Source organism: Crocodylus siamensis, chromosome 3 (assembly GCF_052110815.1).
Source record: "Crocodylus siamensis isolate JL-2025a chromosome 3, ASM5211081v1, whole genome shotgun sequence".
Taxonomy (NCBI): Eukaryota; Metazoa; Chordata; order Crocodylia; family Crocodylidae; genus Crocodylus; species Crocodylus siamensis.
Genome location: NC_143397.1, coordinates 205,310,310 through 205,334,046, shown reverse-complemented (window position 1 = coordinate 205,334,046; position 23,737 = coordinate 205,310,310). Strand labels below are relative to the sequence as shown.

Sequence of the window (23,737 nt, the reverse complement as noted above, 5' to 3'; positions counted from 1 at the left end):
ACCTTTAAACTGACACATAGATGATCACAGCCTACGGTTATATTATGTAGTGACATTAACAACTCAAAAATAAAAGCTGCATCTCAGTTCATGTTATAAACCTGATTATGTGAATTTAAACATAAATGATAGCAGGAGTTTGATGTTAGAAGCAATTTCAAATGTTATCATGACATATTGATCTTGATGAATGAAGAATGTTGCATAATGAGGTATTATGAATGGAGAATTCTGGGAGTGTAAAAAAGTTTGGGATTGTGGACATAGTAATTAAACATTGCAGACAAGGCCCAGCTAAGGGTCCACACTTCCTCTCCCAGATCAACTCTTTAGATAATGAACAGACCCTGGGACCTTTGTTAAAAGCATACAAGATATATAAAACTTCACAATCCTTTTGCAACTGAGGGAGAGAAGCTTCCTCCACAAAAATGTGCGTGATATAACATAGGTAATACAGCATATGTATTAACGAGAAATAGTTTCTGGAATGACTGAAATAAAAGGCAAAAGACCATTCTGTTTTTGAAAGAAAATAAGAACAAAACATAAGGAAGAATTATTGAGTTCATTTTTCTCCTCTCTGCAAGCTATCCTGACCATAATTAAGATGTTATCCAAAGAGAAAAAACACTTGAAAATGAAACCTGGAATATATAAAAATGTCTTTCCTTCCACAAAAGGAAGGAACTAAGAAACTTTCAGAAACTTAGGGGCAGATTCTGATTCTATTTCTTAGGCATCTAAAAGGACTTCACCTTCTTCAAGTCTATGGAAGTCCATTAAAGCATCTATTTCATAACATATAGACATCTTACCCTAAAACTGATTTTAAATGCATACAACGAGGAGAAGGACCCACTATTTTTTTGCATTAACCATTTTTCAGAGACTTGATCAGGATGGAACAGAATTACACTTAGGCACCTAAGTCCCTATGTGTTTAACATGTAGAACAGAATCTATCTCTTAGAAAAAGCCAGTTGCTCTAGAGAGTTATTTAAATATTTTTATTGAAACCAACCAGCAAAAGAGCAAAAACATGTTCAAGGAGACAGGAACACATTACAAAACTCCAGTGAGAACCACAAATACAGGAACAGGCAAGAAAGGCAACTGAAGGCAGAAGAAACAAAAAGTTCATACCATTCACTATCCCTGTTGCCTGTGTAACACGTTTCAGAATAGAGAGTGGCATCATACCTATAACAAGAGTTCCAGGTCTTATAAAGCATCTCCAGTTATATACTACACAGAATCAAAGATGACAAGGTGCCTGAAAGACAGGAAACCTACTATCCATCCTATGAAACTCTTTTCCCTAGGATCCTACAAATTAAAGATTAAGAGCGGAATATAAAGCAAAAACTTTATTCCAATCCCATGAGAATCCATTTGTACTTAGAGTTCCTGGTTCAAGTGATCTGCACTGAGGTAGATAATTCCCTCAACAGTGAATGGTTAAAAATCTCTGAAGTAGTGCAAGGATGAAGATTTTCCTTGCTGGTCTCAGAGACTACCGTGTCACTTACAGCTAGGAACACCATTGCATTGTCCTCCTTTCTAAAGGTAAGCCTCCTAGAAATAGGAAAGTCAAGATTCCACCTAGAGTGGAGCTTTATCTGATTAACACTTGATACTAGCTCTGTGCGAATAGAGTATTTGATTTGGATTCGGATTTGGCTGATTCGGAGAACAGGGATTCAGTTCAGTGATTCGAATCACTGTCCCAGGTTCAATTCAGCCAAATCAGAATGGGAGATTCAGCGCTGATTCAGCACTGATTTGGAGATTTGGATCAGCTGGGAAGAGGCAGGTACAGCTGGGCGGCTCCTCCAGCTGTGCCTCCCTCTCCTGTGCCCCATGGCTGCCCTGCCTGGCCCCATCCGCCGCCCAGCCCCAGCCTAGTCCCGACACTTTAAAACAACAAAAAAAGCCCCGCACACACTGGATGCAGCAGGGGCTGTGTGGGCTCTGGGACCTCCTGGCAGAGCCCGCCTGTGCAGACACTGCTCCCCAATTGCCCCAGCAGTTCAGGAATAAAAAAAACCCGCACTCACCAGCAGTAGCAGCAGCTGTGAGGGCTCTGGGGCCACATGGCAGAACCCTCCCCCGCACAGCCCTGCTCTTCAATCTCCCCCCGCCACCCACCCTGGCCCTCATTGCTCCCCCACCCAGCCCCAGTATCTCAGCAATTAAATAAAAAAGCCTTGCACTCACCAGCTCTGGCAGTGGGGATCAGGGCATCTGAGGGCTTGTGGCAGAGCCCCCACCAGTGCAGCATGAGGCAGTGGGATGGGGCCAGGCAGGGGGGCCACTGGGGTGGGGCCAGGTAGGTGGGTGGGGCGATCAGGGAGCAGGGGCTGCATGGGGGAGCTCTGCCAGGATGCCCCAAAGACCCTGCTGCAGCCATAAGTGCAGGGTGCTTTTTTTCCTTTTTTTTTTTTTTTTTTTTTTAAGTGCCAGGCCTAGGCTGGAGCCAGGTGGGGGATGGGGCCAGGTGGGTGCAGCCACGGGGGCTTCTTCTGTGGCTCCCCCTATCCAGGAAAAGGCAGGCACAGCTGGAGGAGCCACGGGAGAACCTGCAGCCACCCGGCTGTGCCTGCCTCTCCCTGGCCAATCTGAATCTCCAAATCTCTCTGAATCTTTTCTGAATTGATTCAGAGGCTTCTGATTTGATTTGGACCTTTTAATGGGTCTCCTGATTCAATTCAGATTTGGAGATTTGGCCACCAAATCGGGCTGAATCTCCTCCAAATTGAACCGGCAACCAAAGCTTTGCACAGCCCTACTGGAGGAAATGGAAGTGAAGATGACCTTACCCTATACCATCAGGACACTGCTCCAAAGATCCAGGAAATTAACACTGATAGTTTTTGTGAGCGGGGGACAGGAAAAGAAGCCTAGAACTTTTTGCTGTTGAGGTGACTGGAAAAGAGAAAGGAATAAGTGGGATTAATAGAACCAGAAGTAAATGGAGAAAGTACTTAGAAAAAAGACAGTGGGATAACTCAGAACTATGACTGCACTCTGCTTCTTAAGAAGGCAACCCCTTTCTCTCTGAGCTAATATAGTCTATTAACAGGCTGCCACCTTGCTTCACACTTCTGGTGCATGGAGTTACACATTGCTCTGCTGCATTGGTTTCACTGGAGTATAGTGGAAAGAGATCCACATAATACAAGGATTGGAAGTTGTGAAAAATGTAATGAGACAGAATTTCATACCATAGGACCGACCACAGCGAAGTTTCAGTTGCTTGTCAATAGGAAACCATATGAGCCTATATATCAATCAGGACCATGCTTATAAAGGAGGTTTTAAGGAAGCTTTGCTACTAAGGCACAAAAGCAGTAACTCAAGGTTTCCCTGACTTACTACCTCTTAAATTAGTAGTAATGTTTACTGTACTTTCTTACATACCATATGCCCCCAAAATAAGACCTGCATCTTGTTTTGAGGAAGGCAAAATGAAGGGGGAAAATGTCATGGTTATGGGCACACAGAGAAGGGGCAGAGCCTAATCTTCAGCTCACCCTCTCTTTCTCACTCATGCAAAAGCTACAGTTTTAACCCTTTCACAGGTGAACCATCAGCAGCTCTTTGCTGCTCATACTGGGCTCCATGATTTTGAAAAGAACTAAAAATAGTCTGCAGGGTTGTGAAATAGAAGAAGAGAGACCATGAGTAAAAAACAGATAGCAGAACTGCCCAAAAAAGACAGATTGACTTTTGAAACATCAAGACCATTAAAAAGGAGAGAGGGCCATTAGCATCTGTGGCGGTGAAGAGGGTCTAGTAGATATCAAGTTGATTATAATGAGCCATTAAGTCAACTGACAATCTTAGTATTGGCTGAACAGAAATGCCACCGTTTCTGCCAGGCAGTTGGTTTTAAAACCTTGGGGGAAACAGGAATCAAAAAGGAATGCCACTATACCACTGCTAAACCTTGGATCTGCCCCTGCTGGACTCCTCTTCTCTTGGCTGCTGGAAAGAAGAGAAGGAAAAGCAGCAGCCATTTTAAAGCTTCTCCGTGCTTCTATTTTGGGATAATAAATCATCCTCCCTGCTTAAGACACGAACCCCTATTTTGGAGCTAATTCTGGGGTGAAGGTGCATGGATTATGCAAATACATACAGCAGTATGATTTGCATCTTCTAATTAATATTCTACAGACCTGAAGTGGTTTAGGTTTAATGACTGGACTGAACTAGGCACACTGGAGGTCATAGCCTTAGATCCAACTGAAGCAGAGGAATGAACAATGCAAAGTTTTACAAACAGAGAGCCCTGGATACTGGAGTCATAGAACATTAGATCATAAGTTTCAACCATGTTTTGAAAAATGTAACCAAAATAAAAAGGACACTTATCAAAGGAATAAATTCATTAGCATCAATTTTTCAGCTGGTGGAAAATAACTTTAATGAAGCTATGAACTCAGGGATAGTGCACTTCATAATTACAGCATTATGTGTATAATCTGACTAATCTTCATTCCTCTGTTTAGGGCCTGACCCAGCATGTTTTGCTGGTGCATCATGTTGTGGCCAACATATTCTCCCTTCCCCTCCCCTAACTGTGATAACAGAAATTATCCTGAGCAAAACGGTTGTCAGAGAGCTAGCAGGTTTCAACAGTGAAGAATATTCTTTTTTTGTCTTAGTGAGACTTTCAACATAGGTAGCAATAAGGTCACTAGCGCGATGATTTTTTGACACAGATGTTGCCCACTAGTGACAGAATGAAGACCATCAGTTCATTTCACGAGACCACAGACCATTCAATGGCAAGATTTTTGGTCTCTAACTAAATAGGCTATTTGTAAAAATTGACAGTTTAAAATGCTCCTATAAATTTAACTTATTTACCTTAAAAGAAACCAAAATTACTACTTCTTCATACTGAGAAGAATAAAAGTTATATTCTTACAATATGTTGCCATGTTCCTTTTCATTTTCTTTTCCCCCTTCCACTAAATAAGCAAGATCTCTTAATGTCAAGGACAGCACAATTTTAGGAAGTATAAATGAAAACCACCCATGTGCGATCTTTTCATTCAATACATGGTGCTGGTTGATATAAAGCTTGTGTTTTTGATGGAGTAAGTAGGAAAGTTTATTTTTTTTAAATAATGTTTTCCAACTTGTATAGATTTGCTTTTTTGTACTTGGAGGGATTTTCTCACAGTTTAAAAATAAATAAAAACAGGTTTTATTTAAGTTAAATATGCAGTATCATTTGAAAAATACCTTGGATGTTGCTTTTGATATTTCTGTGCTGCGAGCTTTTGTCACATACACTTTGTGGCTCAGCTGTAGTAAAGCTTCAAGGTGCTTCTTTTCAAGTTCTGTGAAATCAAATTTAAGAGTCACAAAGGCATCGTGCCAGTGGGCTTCTTCAGTGATAGGTACATTTTGATTGTCCACTGAAGACTGCCTGTGCTGCTGAACAATCGTCTTTAGGTCTTCCAGCTGAGTATTTAAATCAACAGAAAAGACAGATAGGAGAATAAGTAATGATCTAAGTACAGTACAATGAAGTTTAGCCTTTTTGCCACTCTATAGAGTTTCTTGCTATTTAAATACATATTTATTTTGACCAAAGCATATTATAAACTAAGCGTGCTCAAAACAGCTTTCTTATAGTCAGCTTTTACAAGTGCCTTTCATAACTTATTATATTATGTCTAGAAATATTTAAATTAGTCCGAGTCATTATATTGTAGCTTAGCAAAACATATATATCTCTTGATATATGTAAGTTGCCAGAGACACCTATATTTTGAGATTTTTCAAAATCAGTAGAACAATATTTATAGAATACCTGTTTTTCTTGCATTATAAGCTTCAGATTTTATTTTAAATTATTTTTCATTTTTGGATTTCCAATTTCAACCTCATTCAACTCATTGTTGAATGTCTAGATATATGTTCTTCCAGTCTTTTCTATTGTTCAACAAAAAGAACTATTCTCTGTGGTAATCTCCAGTCTGCAAAGGTCATTTACTATCAGGTTTACTGTATACGCCTAATTTTATATTGTGTAATAAATCTTCAACTGCCCCTATATGTGACAACTCTGAAGGTTCAATCAGAGGTTGGATGTATCAATGTTTAATGTATCTCTCAATAAAAAATTAGCACGTGCCTTCAATGAAAATAAATGTTCTTGGTTTATGTGGTCTGCTTTACAGGACTATTAAAATGATTTTTATTACGGTTTTAGGATTCAGATAGGCATAGTAAGAAAGTTAAGTATTAGGCTTAACAAAGCAAAATAGGTGATAAAGTGAACCACATTTAAAAAAATATGCCAAAATCAAAAACCTGTAGCAACCAATTATATATAAAAAATAAACATAAAAATCAAAACATGTTAAAGCTATGGAACATAATCAGTATTTTCTGCTATAGGTAGATAACATACTACCTCTGAATTCACATTGCAAAAAACAATTTGGTATAACCCAATTGGAGGAAAACAATTCTTAAAATAAACTATTTGACAAATTAATGGATTATTGCAAAACTTGTATGTAAGTTCCTTTATTAACCAATAACTTGTAATATGTGTTTTTCTTGTTTCATTAGTAGAAATTTTATTTGTAGTCAATGAAATTAAGGGAAAAAAATAAAATTAAGAAGTTGTTTCAGATCTCTTGAAAGAAACTTTTCTATAGCCTAATCAATATTTGACAAGTATTGCTTGAAAATGCCATTTCATTAAAATATTTTGAATATGCAAATACAAAATTTTAAATACATTGTAAAAAAAAGGAACTTTATTTTGTCTGAATATTAAAATATATATTAAGATAGGTAAATACAGAATTAATTCTTAAAATATTCTGAGACTGTGATATGCAGATTATAGGCAAACAGGACTTCAAAAAGTAACTGTACTGAATTAAAAATTAAATGGACAATGGAACATCAGCATTTTGATTAAATCAGATGACTCTTATGCAACCACTTAGACAATAAAACTTCTGATGACTTCACTTGTGCTGCAGTGAATTTACTATAAATCCCACCAGTGTGACAGATTCAATCAGTCCATTTGTTGGAATGACAGGTCATATTTGCAGCAGAATGATCCAGGACCAAATATTTCAAAAATCACCGAAGATATTAAAAGTGACAAATAATGCAAAGAGCAAAGAGAAACGCAGTGTGGTAGTAACATGCAATTTAAGATACTAACAAAAGAAAACATAACCCACTAATATACAAAAAAACACATGCGAAACAAATCTATGGTTAAAACAAATAAGTGAAAAAACAAGCTATTTAACAAAGTAGTTAGTTATCCCTATCTTCACCTTATACTCCACAGATCATTTAAGAATTTAAGTATTTCCTGCTCTAGTACTCTTTAAAACTAAAAAAAATAATAATCAATTTGTCTTTGTTTTATACACTGGGTTTCTGTGTGTTTGCTTTTGAATCTGGTTCTGACATTCTGACTCAATGTTATGTCTGGGAGGAAGCATCTGTAAAGATGTTTAGAGTAGAAGACAACAGTAGCTACTGAAAAGAAGGATTCCAGTTACTATACTACCTTGTCAGGGGATCTGTCCTGCAAGATGATCAGCACTTTCGCCTGATCCAGCATAGCTTCTAAATACGTGCTTAAACTGAGCGTACAAGTAGTCCCACTGGCTTCAGCGGAATTATTTCTTTACTCAAGTGGTTTTCTAGATAAGACCAAAGTGCTCAGCACTTAGGATTGATCTTGTGGCTAAACATAGGGTAAGAACACCTATTCATTTTTAGAGCTGGTTTCCAACCAGAAGGAAGGTGCAAGACAACACTCCCTTGGCCTTTTCCAGACAGGGTGTCTCCTCATGTTAGGAAGGTTCACAAAGGGCAGCAACAGCTCAGCTCAGCTCCTTCATTATTGGGAGGAGTTGAAATGTGGAGAAATGCCCCCCCAACTTCCCCTGACCAGAGTCCCCCAGTTTGGAGAAAGCACAGAGGAAACCGCTGCTTGAATTCTCCTAATCACAGAGAAGCAAAACATACACGGGTTCATTCTAGCAAGAGAAACTCCCTCACAGGGAAGTCAACCGGGAACAGTTCTTCTAAGCATCAACCTCAGAGAACTTTCTCCCAAACAGGGTATGTTGCGTCCCGGGGAAACTGAATGAATGTCTGTAGGCTGGCAACTTCTACTGGGAAAGCAGTAAGTCGCCCAGTAGAAATGTAGCGCCTGTGCACGGCCATAGAGTTAAAGACTTAAGTTTGTGCATCCAATTTCCAAATGTTGATAGCTGTATACAAACAAAAATACACTGAAAAAAGTAACATTTGGATGGGTCTATATTAATTATTAATAAGTGTAGTTCAGAATGTATCTTCTAACACTATCATAGCCTGTGGATTAAATGGTGTAAATTTTTGTCAATTACAACATTGCCTCAGACTAGATGAAAACTTAACAGCACCATTTTTATTTGCTTTATGACAAAAGTTTACGTGGGGCTTGATTTACAGCAGTTGCCCAAATTAAACAATAATTCAGAACAAGAAATAGTGATCACAACTAAGAAACTGTTAAAAGTTTGGCAACTGGCAGGCCTTTCTGTTACTATTAGGCTGTAATGGATTCTGTGGAAGGAAAACCATTCATATTCACATGCTTTGGATGTAGGTTTGAATAGATTCTATATTATCCAACATATAAAAACTGACTTATTCATGAGCCAATACAAATCAAAAAGATTGTTGCAACTCCCACATTGTTAAAAAATGAAATGCATATCTCTCTGTGCACTTCAGTACTGAATAAAAATTGTATATCTATTTTTGACAGATTAAAAAAATATGTCAAAAATGATGGAACAATTCAATAATGAAAAAATCTACTTTTATTTTTCCCCACACTGTTGTGTTTCCAAGTGGGTAAAGACTTGGTACACAATTCTTTACTTGGTAATCACAATATGCAATGAAATTGATACAAATCCAGATAATTTTACATCCAATGTTCATGCAATGAACTGTGAAAATTCCAATGAAACGGTTAAAATTGTGGTATTAATGGTCCCAAAAGGAAATAAATAATATTCTCTAATGAAAGGATCCAATACAGATATACCCATATATGATAGTTTTGTGGAAAACAGTGCATAGAATCTAGTCCAAACTGCTCATGTGACTGAACATAAAGGAAAATTGCAAAACTGGTACTGCACATTTGCAAATTTTCAGGTAGTATATTTATTTTTGTTATTTATGGTTAAAAGCATACACACTAAAACCCTTTTAAACTGTGTATCTTGTAGCACATGAAACAAATACACAATAATTATGTTTTTCATTTAAAATAATATGCCCACCAACTACTTTGCAAGGATGTAACGCTATCAACAAGAGCCAGCCCCTTGAGACTAATAACTCCGCACAAGGTTTCTAACACAGAATTAAACATTTTCTTCTCGACAACTCCTTTTAAGATCATGCAGCTGTCCTCTACATCACATATCCTCTCTCTTCCTCCGGTTCCATCATATTGCAATAAAGCAACACTACTTCCCTGTGCTCACTGACTGATTCTCATACCCACAATCCTATCAGACTTTTCATTACTTTCAGTTCCTTCCTCTTAGGATCTAACCAAATTTATCATTCAAAATAACAAAATCCGAAAGGACTTCCCTTTTCCACTCTCTCCACCGTTTCACCTCCTTCTTTCCCTCCTACTAGCCTATTTTGCTTTTCCTTTGTCAGTGAATCTGAGTTCTTGTTTGTTTCTCTCCTCTTGAAATCACATATCCAAACATTTCCTGTTTTTCATTAAGTTTCTTGATCTAATTGGATCTACTCTCACCCCCTCCTACTTTTCTCCTCTACCTTTCACGCTCATCAGGCTCATTTCTCTCACAATAAAAAGTATGGCTTATCTCCCCCTCAAGCATAAGAAACCCACCCTTCATTCTATCTACCAATAACATACCATAATCCCCTCCCTTCACCTGAGAAATCACTGAACATACCGTCTACAACTGCTTCCTAAAGCATCTTATCTTCAGTTCTATCCAAGACCCTTGCCAGTCTGACTTCCAACCCCTGTAACTTCTTGAAACTGCCTGTACATTCTCCAGTTGACTTTCCCTTCTTATCATTAGGACAAATATTTAACCTTCATCTTCTTCAGCCTGTTGGTTGCTTTAGAGAGCATTGAACACACTTCTCCTGAAATTTCATACTCCCTCTGCTTGTCTGACACTGTGATATTTTCAGTCCCCTCCTACCTCTCAAATCACTACTTTAGTGCTTTTTCTTCAAAAAAAAAATCTAATATTGCTTCATGGACTCATTAGCTTAAGCTCAGCATTTTCAAAACAGAGTTCTTAACCTTTTTCTCACTCACCTTTTCTCCTGTAGTTCATATTTATAACCTGGGGATTTAGTCTTTACAACAGCTCTGTATAGACATACATAACCACATTTAAATCTTGTAATTTCTTTTCTTTATGCTACAAGGATCTTAATACTCTTCTTCTGCTCTTCTGTTCCTCTCTTCCTCCAGAGCCCCACTACTATACTTATTTTTTCTAAATTCCCCTCTCTGCATTTTCTACTCCAGAATTTCTCCCCAAACTTTTGGAATTCCACACCTTTCCTCTGTTCAAGGTTTTTCACTCTGGTTACTTCTTCTAACATCCTCCAGCCTCTCCCTTTTAGGACAATTTTTATTTTATTTCAATGACCCTGTGTCATAAACACGCTGTAACAGGGAGCCATTGCCCTGTTACTAAAAGAAAGCTGGGGGCCAAGAAAAACTTGCAAGGGTCTTTAAAGAGTAGGGCCTTTGTGGCCCAAAGGGATAAAAATGCAGACAATAATGGCACTAAGGAAGAGCACCTGGAAGCAAGCAGCCACAGGGTAAAATATTGGCAATCAACAACAGCCCTGCCACAGGCATAGTGAAACCAAGCAGAACGGAAAGGACTAATGAGGACCACTGTGTTTGTGCTGAGCACTAGGATGGGCTAGCTGGAAGTGGGAGGACCTACAGGTATAAAAGACTTGCCAGCAGAGTCACTCTAGCCCTGACTAGGGAAGGGTAAGGAGCTCTCAGCAGGCTGCTGTAGAGTCAGGAGTCATGGTAAGGGCAGCCCTGGCATGCAAAGACAAAGAAGCCTCATTTTGTGTCCTCAATTTGCCCAGTGAGGATGATTTTAGTTCAGGTTATTCTGTGTTGTGAGTGCCTGAACAGGTTGCATTTTTTTTCTTTTGATTGGGATAGACCTGTCCATAGGAGGAGAGGCTTGAAACCCTTGTCACAGGTGCCTTAAAAGTACCCTGTAAAGTTTTAAACCCCTAAGAGCCTGGAAAACCAAAAAGGGGTTGAGTGTTTCTCAAGGGTCAGGAGAGCGTAGTTGGAGATAGTGTAGTCCCTCTGTGGCCTGAAGGCCAGAAAGTAAGATGTTTAGTCCAGTGAGAGCTGAAGGCCAGGGAAGAGTGATATAGACCACATGAGACTAGGGGGCCCAGGGGGCTGGGGTCCAGTCAAATGGCTGCTGCCACAAGAGCCAATGCCAGAATAAGGTGGCCCAGGCTAAAGGCTGCAGCAACAAGCAAACAGGCTGGAACCCACAGGTTTGATGCCTAGACATATGTGACCCACTGATTCCTGGAGTGAGATTAGACAGTGAAAGGCAGTGGAAGAAATATGGTAGTGCTATCTTCATAAAACCAGAGCTCATTATCAACACAACATCTATGACAGAATAAAACAATACTGAAATCTAGACCATCAATCCATAACATCCATTTATGAGCCTCCAGGGAAGCATTTTGCCTTTGTGAGCCTAAGAAACCTTGATCAAAAAAAAATGCATACTCATTGGTGACTTTAATAGCCATAGAGTCACATGGAGTTACAGTAAAAACAATGAAAGTGGCAACTTGGCCAAGATGTGGGCTGAGGCATACCACTTAAGCCTGATCAATGACTCAAAGGTATCTGGGTCTTTGACTAGCTCCCAATGGAGATGAAGCTATGATCCAGACTTCGTCTTTGTCTACAGCAATATAGAAGTTATATGCAAAAAAGACCCATTCCTCACACACAGCACAGACCAATCACTATCACTGTCACGTCAGCCATAACTCCAAATATGGTACCAATGCATAGACACTTGAATTTTAAGAAATCAGGCTGGAAAAGCTATTCTGAAGACCTTGACAAAAAGATGAAATGCATCAAACCAGTCTTGTGGTCCTTAATTTTGAGAGAATTATCCTGCCGCGTGTCCACGAGGGGCCAGCAAGGGAGGTTATGCTTAGGGGCAACCAACATGGGTTCATTAGACGCAGGTCCTGTCAGATCAACCTGGTGACCTTCTGTGACCAGGTCACAAAATCTTTTGATGCAGGGGTAGCAGTGGATGTAGTTTTTCTGGACTTTCGGAAGGCCTTCGACACTGTCTCCCACCTCATTCTCATTAAAAAACTGGGGGACTGTGGTGTTGACACCTACACAGTCAGATGGGTCGCCAACTGGCTGGAGGGCCGCACCCAGAGAGTGATGGTGGATGGGTCATTTTCGACCTGGAGGGATGTGGGCAGTGGGGTTCTGCAGGGCTCGGTTCTTGGGCCTGCACTGTTCAATATCTTCATCAGTGACTTGGCACCCTGTTCAAATTTGCTGATGACACTAAGATGTGGGGGGATGTGGGCATGCTAGACAGGAGGAATAGGCTGCAATTGGACCTGGACAGGTTACAGGAGTGGGCAGATGAGAAGAAGATGGGTTTGAACGCTGACAAGTGCAAGGTGATGCACCTGGGGAGGAAAAATCAGCAGCATACCTACAGGCTGGGGAATTCCCTTCTCATCAGTGCAGAGGCAGAAAAGGATCTTGGAGTCATCATTGATGCCAAGATGAACATGGGCTGGCAGTGTGGGGATGCACTCAGGAAGGCCAATCACACCATGTCATGCATCCACAGATGCATCTCAAGCAGTTCCAAGGAGGTGATCCTCCCCCTCCAGCTGCAGCCTGAGCAGTGTCGCGTAGAGTACTGTGTCAAATTCTGGGTGCTGCACTTCAAGAGGGATGTGGACAACATGGAGAGGGTCCAGAGGAGGGCCACTCACATGATTGGGGGCAGCAGGGCAGGCCCTATGAGGAGAGGCTAAGGGACCTGAACCTGTTCAGTCTCCACAAGAGAAGGCTAAGGGGGGATCTAGTGGCCTGTTACAAACTAGTCAATGGGGACCAGCAGGCACTGGGGGGAGTCCCTGTTCCCCCAAGCACTACCAGGAGTGACAAGGAATAATGGTCACAAGCTGGCAGAGGGTAAATTCAGATTAGACATCAGGAGGTACTACTTCACTGTCAGGGTAGCTAGGATCTGGAACCAACTTGCAAGCAAAGTGGTGCTGGCTCCTACTCTGGGGGTCTTGAGGAGGAAGCTAAATGAACACCTTGCTGGGGTCGTTTGAACCCAATACTTTTTCCTGCCAAGTCACGGGGTCGGACTTGATGATCTGTTGAGGTTCCTTCTGACCCTACAAACTATGAAACTATGTATACATGACCTACTGAGTCAGGCATCTCCAAGAAAGGATTATGATTGATTGATACCCATGAGGCAAGGATGCAGTTATAAGGGAGGCTGGAGGCCACAAGTAAAACCCTCAAGTGAGTTAGCACCAGCTGGGCGATAGCTGGGCTGACTGAAATAAGGGCACTATTACTGCCTACTGAAAGCAGGCCTACTCTTCCTGACCTGCTGCTCACAAACATGGAAAAATTGATGGGGGGTGTAGAAGTGGGTGCCTTATTGAGCAGAAGTGACTGTAAGATGATTGAGTTCAGGATCCTGACAAAAAGAAGAAAGAAGAGACACAGAATATGGACTCTGGACTTCAGAAAAACAGACTTTGACTCCCTCAAGGAACTGATGGGCAGGATCCCCTTGGAGGCCAGTCTGAGTAGGAAAGTAGTCCAGGAAAGCTTGTTGTATTTTAAAGAAACTTTACTGAGACCAGAGGAACAAACCAACCCGATGTGCAGGAAAAATAAAAAATGTGGCAAGTGATCAGCTTGGCATAGCACAGAACTCTTTGGTGAGCTTAAACATAAAAAGGAAAGTTACAAGAAGTGGAAGCTTGGACAGATTACTAGGGAGGAGTATAAGAGTATTGCTTGGGCAGGCAGGGATGAAATCAGGAAGGCCAAAGCACTATTGGAATTGCAGCTAGGAAGGAACATGAAGGTTAACAAGAAGGGCTTCTATAAGTATGTTAGCAACAAAAGGAAGATCAAGGCACGTGTGGGTCCCTTACTCAGTAAAGCTTAGTGAATGGGGGAGGCAATCTAGTGACAGATGATGAGGGAACAGCTGAGGTATTCAATGCCTTTTTCAACTCGATCCTCACAGGCATGGCCAGATCTCAGACCACTGCACTGGGCAAAACAGTTTGGGTGTTTTGACAGTTGGGTTACCTTTGAGTGATGCCAGAACAGGTTAGGGACTATTTAGAAAAACTGGGCATGTACAAGTCCATGGGGCTGGATGAAAGGCATCTGAGGGTGCTGAGGGAGATGGCTGATATGATTGCAGAGTTGCTGGCCATGCAGTCTACCAGAAGGCAACACTCTGAGAGACAGTCAACACAGCTTTGTTGCGGGTAGGTCTTGCCTGACCAATCTCATTTTCTTCTATGACCAGGTGATGCATCACCTGGACAAAGGAGAAAAGGTTGATATCATATATTTGGACTTCAAGAAAGCTTTTTGACCTGGTGTTCCGTGATGTCTTTGTGGTGAAATTGGGGAACTGTGGCCTCAACAACCTTATGGTCTGATGGCTGAGGAACTGGCTCTGTGGATGGACCCAGTGAGTGATAGCTGATGGGACCAAATCAACATGGTGCAAGACCAGTGGTGTCCTCCATGGTTATGTTCCTGGACATGTACTCTTCAACATATTTATAAATTATCTTGACTCTTGTGTCAAAAATGGACTGGCTAAGTTCACTGACAACATCAAACTCTGAGGAAGTGTGGTCACCCTAGAGGACAGGTTGGCAATCCAGGCTGACCTTAACAGGCTTGCAAGGTGAGAGGATCAAAATCTGATATTGTTTTACATGGAGAAATCCAAGGTGCTCCACCTCGGGAGAAAACATCTACATCACACTTATAGGCTCAGCAGTGTTATGCTGTCACCAGGACTGAAAGAAACTTGGGGGTCATGACTGACCACAAGATGAACATAAGCCACCAATCTGATACTACATCCAGCAATGCAAACAAAACTCTGGCTTGCATCTACCAATGCATCTCAAGCAAGACCCAGGAAATCATACTCCCACTTTACCTGGCATTGGTGAAGCCGCAGAGGAATACTGTATCCAATTCTGGGCTCTGCAATTCAGAAAGAATGTGGAGAATTTAGAGAGGATCCAGAGGAGAGCCACGCACATGATTAGAGGACAAGGAAGGCCTTATAAGAAACTAAGAACCATGGGACTCTTCAGCCTAGAAAAGTGTAGGCTTAAGGGTGATTTGGTTGCAGCCTATGTAAGGGGTGTGGATCAGGAACTGGGAGAACATCTGTTCACCGGAGCACCCCAAGGGAAGACAAGGTCCAGCAGTCACAAACTCCTGGAAGACTGTTTTAGGCTGTACATAATGAAAAACTTCTTTACCATCTGAATCCCTAGGGCCTGGAATAGACTCCCCACAAGAGGTGGTGGAAGCACCTAATCTGGACACCTTTAGCAAATAATCCCAACAAGATAGGCACACTTGGATGCCTATCTTGCTGGGATTATATGACCCTAGCTGACTTCCTGCCCCTCAGGCAGAGGACTGCACCAACTGAACTTGCAAGGTCCCTTCCAGCCCTAATAACGATGAACTATATTAAATCTATCTTTGAAAACTTGTGGCAAGTGGGGGAGGTCCTGGATGATTGGAAAAGAACAAATATAATAGTGCCCATCTTTGGCACTATTATGGGCCAAATATCCTATATCATGGGAAGGAGAAGGATCCAGGGAACTACAAACCAGTCTGCCTCACCTCAGTCCCTGAAAAAAAAAATGAAGCAGATCCTCAAGGTATCCATTTTTAAGCACTTGTAGGAGAAGGTAATTTGGAACAGTCAGCATGGATTCAACAAGGGTAAGCCATGCCTGACCAAACTGATTGTCTTCTATGATGAGATAATTGGCTCTGTAGATGCAAGGAGAGGAGTAGATCTGATATGCCTTGACTTTAGCAAGGCTTTTGATACAGCTTCCCACAGCATTCTTATGTACAAACTGAAGAAGTACGGGTTGGATGAATGGACTGTAAGGTGGATAGAAAGCTGTCTAGATTGACAGGCTCAAAGGGTAGTGATCAATGGCTCAATATCTAGTTGGCAGCCAGTATCAAGTGGAGTGCCCCAGGGGTAGGTCCTGGGGACAGTCTTTTTTCAATATCTTTGTTAACAATTTGGCAGGTGGGATAGATTGCACCCTCAGCAAGTTCAAGGATGACACCAAGCTGTGGGGGGTATAGTAAATCCGCTGGAGGGTAGGACTAGGATTCAGAGTGACCTAGACAAATTGGAGGATTGAACCAAAAGAAATCTCATGAGGTTCAATGAAGGATAAGTGCAAAGTCTTGCGTTTAGGATGGAACAATCTTATGCATCACTACAGGCTTGGGACCAGCTGGCTAAGCAGCAGCTCTTCAGAAAAGGATCTGGGGGTTACAGTGGATAAAAAGGTGAATAGGAGCCCACAGTGTGTTCTTGTTACAAAGAAGGCTAACAACATAAAAGACTGGTGAGGCTACATCTGGGATACTGTTTCCAGTTTTGGGCCCCCCCACTATAGAAAAGATGTGGACAAATTGGAGAGAGTCCAGGGGAGGGCAGCAAAAATGGTTAGGTGGCTGGGGCACATGACTTAGGAGGAGAGGCTGAGGGAACTGGGGTTATTTAGTCTGCAGAAAAGAAGACTGAGGGGGAATTTGATAGCAGCCTTGAACTATTTGAAGGGTGGTTACAAAAAGGATGGAGCTAAACTGTTCTTAGTAATGGCAGATGACAGAACAAGGAGCAATGGTTTCAAGTTGCAGCAAAGGAGGTTTAGGTTGGATATTAGGAAAAACTCTCTCACTAGGAGAAGCACTGTGCAAGTCACCTAGAGAGATGGTAGACTCTCCATCCTTGGAAGTTTTTAAGACCCATCTTGACAAAGCCTTGGCTAGAATGATCTAGTTGGGGATGGTCCTGCTTTGAGTAGGGAGTTGCACTAGATGACCTCCTGAGATCCCTTCCAACCAATTTTCTATGATTTTACCAAAACACTGGGTCCTGAAGGAAGCTGAAGGGTTGCAGGCCACAGTCAGTTGATGTGGAATTGGGCTAGCCAGGATATTTATAAAAGTTTTATACCCCAGCTCTATAAAATAATCAACATAGACCCAGAAGGAAGAAAATCAGTTAATAACAGTTTGCAATACAAAAGAACATGCACTATTTTTAAAGAAAAAATTCCTTAGGGAGATGAGCAGAACAGCTTGAAAGGCCCAGCTGAAGAACTTACCCTAAGGAAAGAAGCATAGCAATCCAGACCTAGAATCAGTCCTTGATAGGCAGTTTAAAGCTAGTTATCAGTTTGCACTGGCTAGGTTGAGTAGGCCTGTGTGAGTTGGCAGCTGTCCCAGCTGCCCAAGGAGGGTTCATGATTGAGAGAGTGGTTGGGAGTAAAAAGGTAAGAAAGGTTTGTTGACTTAACAAACACACAACTACGCGTAGTGTAACAAGACAACATGACAGACAATAACAAAATCATGTCAGCAAATTATCAGCAGTCCCCTCTGATGCCTGATGTATGACAAGTTCCTCTTCTATAAAGCTCAGCAAAGTCAGGCATCCCCAATCTGCACTGTCTGAGGGGTACCAAGAAGGACCCTGGTATTTAGTCTCCGGGCTCTTCAAGATCCACAGGCCCACCAAATCCAGGTCAGCAGCTAATTTCTAAATTAGTAGCTTCTCTTACAATGCTGCATTTTCTTTTGGCTAATTTCTGGATGGTCTACCTAATTTATAACTTCTGAGCTAGGCTGTTGAATCACAGCCACTTATATTTTTACACTACAAACTTTCCTTATGAATAACCAATAGCAATACAAGCCTTTGCATTTTTCTGATAACGTTAATTTTAACTGTGTCACTACATACAAGGCTTTACTACTTTCAAGGCTTCACTAATCTTACAAGGCCTCACTACATACAAGGCCTCACTAATCTTACTTTAATTAAACTCTTAGCAGAAACATGTAGCTTCATACATAAACAAACAACAAGAAACACCTGATCTAATCTTCACAGAGTGTTCAGCAAGCACCTTCACTACACAGACATAATTTTCAGCTGTCACACTCCACCCCTTGTTTGCTGAAGCACTGTGATAGCACTGTTGAGATGTTAAAGCTACAGGCACTACATTAGGGAATGGGGCGGGATCTTTAAATTTAACTTGCAAAGCATGGACAGATTTATGACAACAATGGTTAAAACACCATTTAGCTGTTGCCAATAGGGAAATACAGAGCACTATGACACTTAAGATGGTCAGCTATATACTTGAGGCTATACCTGGTGGCATGCGAACAGTGTAAATCACATTGTACCATTTACATGCCTTGGGCATGTTGACAGCCAAACTGATGATCTGCCCACCCTCTCGAGTGAGGAGGGCCAACATCTTCATCAGTGACTTGGATGAGGGGGTAAAAAGCACCCTGTTCAAATTTGCTGATAACACTAAGATGTGGGGGGATGTGGGCACGCTAGAAGGGAGAAATAGGCTACAGCCAGACCTAGACAGCTTACAAGGGTGGGTGGACAAGAATAGGATGGGATTCAACACCGACAAGTGCAAAGTGATGAACCTGGGGAGGAACAACCGGCACCATACCCTTCTCGTCAGCACAGAGGCAGAAAAGGATCTTGGAGTCATCACTGACTCCAAGAGGAACGTGGGCCAGCAGTGTGGGGATGCAGTCAGGAAGGCCAACCATACCTTGTCATGCATCCACAGATGCATCTCGAGCAGGTCCAAGGAGGTGATCCTCCCCCTCTATGCGGCACTGGTCAGGCCACAGTAGGAGTACTGCATCCAGTTCTGGGCGCTGCACTTCAAGAGGGATGTGGACAACATGGAGAGGTTCCAGAGGAGGGCCACTTGCATGATCAAGGGGCAGCAGGGCAGGCCTTACAAGGAAAGGCTATGGGACCTGAACCTGTTCAGCCTCCAGAAGAGAAGTCTGAGGGGGGATCTAGTGGCCAGTTTAAAACTAGTCATAGGGGATCAGCAGGCACTGGGGAAGTCCCTGTTCCCCCGAGCACTGCCAGGAGTGACCAGAAATAATGGTCACAAGCTGGTAGAGGGTAGATTTAGACTAGATATCAGGAGGCACTACTTCATGGTTAGGGCGGCTAGGATCTGGAACCAAATTCCAAGAGAAGTGGTGCTGGCTCCTACCCTGGGGGTCTTTAAGAGGAGATTAGATGAACACCTGGCTGGGGTCGTTTGACCCCAGTACTCTTTCCTGCCATGGCAGGGGGATGGACTAGATGATCTACTCAGGTCCCTTCCAACCCTAGAGACTATGAAATTGAGTTCATTGCTGGGCTTTTGCTTCAAGGCTTTGCAGCTTATCTTTTACCTCATTCTAGTCTTCTAACTGTGGCATATCTACATCTGATACCCATGAGGTGGGTATTGTAAAGTTAAGAGTTATGGTCTCAGAAGCAACTTCTGGCCATTTCAAGGCAATAGTATGGTTACTTAATTGCAGCAAAGCAATTGCTCCACTCTTAGCTCCTAAGCAACATGAATTGCACAAAGCCCAAGTAGTACCATTTTTATACAGTAAGCAGCTTGGTCTTTCCCAACAAACACGTTGCCCTATTGTCACATATGACACATTACGTAGCTCGTGTACACAGGTCACGTTGGGTGGGCTGAGAGGCTATCCTCTCCTAGGGTCCCTAATCTAATTAAGGTGTTACTGATTTGAAGTAAGGGGGATTGTGCCACATACTGAGGGCCATCTGGGATAACTATTTCTTATGTGGAGGTGATGCAGATTCCAGTCTCAAAGGCATCCTCCTCCTAGCCCCATGCTAAGCAAATAAGCAGTGGTCCAGTTTCCATCTTTTACACCCTGCACTAGGGATGAACACTTTCCTTTATCACAGTCTTCCTAAGTGGTAATCCAGGTACTTTGATAGGGGTATCTTTCTGTCATGGAAATTTTTTGAGTATGTGCTGCCAGTACAGAAGAGGTTAAACTGACATGCGCAGTTTGAAGCTGTGAGTGGAAATTTCCAAGGCTCACCCAGTCCTTGCCCCCTGGGTGACCTGCGGAGCTGTCAATCATTGTTGACCTACTTTCCCCACAGAGGCATGCTCAGATTGTGTCAGCTCCTGACTGAGAGCATGCTCAGTCAGAACCTGACATGAGGTAATCGGACTAGAAATTTCTCTGCGGAGAGCACACTGATTGGCTACTAAATTGATATAAAAGTTCTGTGAGCCCCTCCCTCAGGGTGGTGTGTTGGTGTGTGGGGGGAGATCACGCGGACCAGAGACAGAGGCTGCTGCTGCAGGGACTGTTCTCTGAGTCAGGCTTCAAGGCCTATTGATCTCCTCCTTTGGCTCCGTGGCTTAGTTCTTCGTATTGCTCATTGTATTGCGGGTTTTTGACTACGATCATCTGGCTCCTGACTTACCTTTTGAACTGATTAACGGCTTACGATTTCGGATCACCATCTGGACTTTGTTTAACCCGGTTCTGAATCATCGACCTCGGCTTCCTTCACCAACTACGACTCTGCTCATCCCTCCAACTGACGTCTCCGCTGCTTCATCTTCTGGCTCCTGACCTCGGCTTTCTCATTCGACCACCCGATTTGTCCATTGCTGTGGACTGGCGTCACGCGGTTCATCATCACCGTGTTACAGTTCGTTTTGTTATTTGTGATCCCCATTTATGAGCTGTTGACCAGCCCTGGGACTAGGTCTTCGGACTGAACCTCGTGGGCCAACAGACCCCTTTGTTGTTAATCGTTTGTTTGTGTTCCAAACTGTAACTGAAGACCTTTCTGCCTACGCCTGAAGCGTAAGTCAAATAAATTCACCTGTTCTTTCTAAATCTGCTCCGAGTCCCTAACTCCAGACTCTACGCTGCTAATCCCACCTGTCCGTATCTAATTGCCACCCCGGCCCACCATGACCTTGGGGCCCGATCCTTCGGTTTTCCCCGACACTTTCTTTAAATGTTGCAGGCATTCCATGATGCTCTAAGGCAGGGAGCTATTCCTTATTTTTAACATTGTTTATTACTTGGGAAAAATGCACGTTTACTCATAACTGAACTTGCACACAATCCAGGTTTGATTTTTGTCAGCTCTAAAAGCAGCATCCTTCATGGCCTGGGCAAGATGGGCTGTCTCTAATCCCACATCAGTTAGTAATACATCAGTGTGCTCCAAATTTTTTCCCTCAAGCATACCTCCCCTAGTGAGCAACCTTACTGCCTGTCAGAGATTGGCTACTCCTTCAGTATTTTGGGGGGATTTATTTAAGTTTCATACATTCATGGCTGAGTTAAGTCCATCCCAAAGATAACCTGAAGCATCTCTTCATTTGTGGGACCCAACTGTATTCGTGGAATGGAAAATGGTCGGCTATTCCCACCTAAGTAACCCTTCAGCTACACGGGCTCCTGCTGAACAGTTTGGAAAGGTAGCTTGGACATACCATTGTTCTGGTCTGAACAATACCCGGGCAGTGAACAATGAAGCGTTTAGGAGGGTTGAGGTTTTAATCTGTGACTACCACCAGGGTGTGGAGTTATACATGGGCAGTGTCGGGGCCTCCCAGGGGAGAACGGCCAGAGACAATAGTGAACACCCAATTCTCTTACAGATCATGTTTATCCTTCTCTCCTTGGGAGCCCGTAACCATGCTTCACCCCCAGAAAGTGGAAGAGTTCCCACTGTTGCTCATGGGGACGATGTTATACCGGGTTAGTGAAACAGCATTGCCCTGGCAGAATCATAGAACTAATTTGCTTTAGGTACCCCACTGGCATAAACAGATGGGGATCAGTGGTGGAGACTTGCACATATGGCCTCCTTCTAGTTGTATTAAAGTGGGTACCATTCTACTAAGTCTCTGTGTAGGTATGATTTACAAACTATGTAATAATTTTGTTCTAACCTGTAGTGTGCCCTCTTACCTGGTGGGCTTCACACCATCACTGGAGAGTGCTGTCAGCCATAGGAATGGGAGGGGGTAGATTCTCCCATAAATGCAGTGGCTCGAGAGGCTGAACAGATGCAGAATGCACAATTGGGGGCACAGACTCAGGGGCATTGAGCTCAATGGGGTTTCCCTCAGGAAGTATGTAACAACAAACTCATAAATGAGCAGAGCTACAATTACCTCCTCTTCCACAGCCATTCCAACCTTCATGTAGGGAATGTATTCAAGATAATAACTGGTGCCACAGGTGTACTGATAGTTGCTACCTTGCCAGTCAACTATTTTGTTTCTTCTACTCAGAGACAAGGATTTCACTTGCTGTGGGGTGGCGGGTTTCTTCCAATATGGATACTGTAGCTGGACCATGTAAAGATCATCTGAGCGCATTTCTGGAGGAAGTTCTGCAGGGTCAGGCCACTCCTTTAGATCTTCAGGAGCAAGTTCATTAATATTTAGGTAATAAGAAGGATAGTAAACATGCCCAACCTAGGAAACACAATAAAGTATTAGTAAGAAGAATACAGTTATAATAGTCTACTACTTCATGGTGCTAGCTGATACAGACAGGTGATAGAGCAGGCCTTGTCTTCAATAGTAGGCTCAATTAGGAATGGCTATGGCCACATTTGTGGACAGATCTAATCTGTAGGAGCAGGACAACAAGGAGCTTGGTTCCCATTAGATGAATCTGACTTAAATACTCACCATGTATTATGCATACCTTTTGCCAATAGTGTCCCCTCCCATTTATCTCCCTGAGGATGCTTCACTATTATGTGATCTCCTGCCAGGAGCTTTCTTGGGTCACCACCCTTAGTTCGCTCTACTGCCGGCCTGCAGGGACCACCCTTTCTAAAGACCTGTTGCATAGGGCTACCTCCTGGATGGGGTCGGTTACTGGCCTAATTCATAGCGTGATCCAGGTGCAAGAGCTTGGCCAGCAGCCAAATGCAAATTGCATTTGATGATACCACTGGCTCACTCTACCAATCCATTTGACTGCGGATGGTATGGGATGTGATATGTCCATAACATGCCACGTTTCACGGTCCAGTTGAAGTGAAGGCCATTATCACTCTGTAGTTCTATGGGTGGTGGATATATATGGCCAACAACATTTCCAGTGCTGCACAAGAGTCCCGGGCAGTAGCTCTCACTGAAGCACAGGCAAAAATTATTCCTGTGATAACTTCTACAGCTACAAACATGTACTGTCACTTCTGGGAAGTTCGAAGGAAGGGGACTATGAAATCGCATTGCCTTACTTGCCACACTACCTTTCCCCCATATAATGACAACAGGACAGTCGGGAAAGGCTTTAGTTTCATCTTGACCTCTCTGCAGGTGATGCAAGCATTAACTATTTCTTGTGCTTCTTTCTTAGTTATATGAATGCCTTAAGACGTGGCAGAGCAGTGGTTCCTGGATGCCT

General features: G+C 42.6%; 1 protein-coding gene across 1 annotated transcript in view; it reads right to left on the bottom strand.

The window, feature by feature from the left end:
- The window catches only part of LOC149869367 (uncharacterized), a 306,869-nt gene that overhangs the window by 115,528 nt on the left and 167,604 nt on the right, over nucleotides 1-23,737 (bottom strand). The window contains exon 5 of the mRNA XM_090040209.1: nucleotides 5,257-5,478. Within this exon, the coding sequence (XP_089896335.1) occupies nucleotides 5,257-5,478 (222 nt within the window). The remainder of the gene's footprint in view (nucleotides 1-5,256; nucleotides 5,479-23,737) is intronic.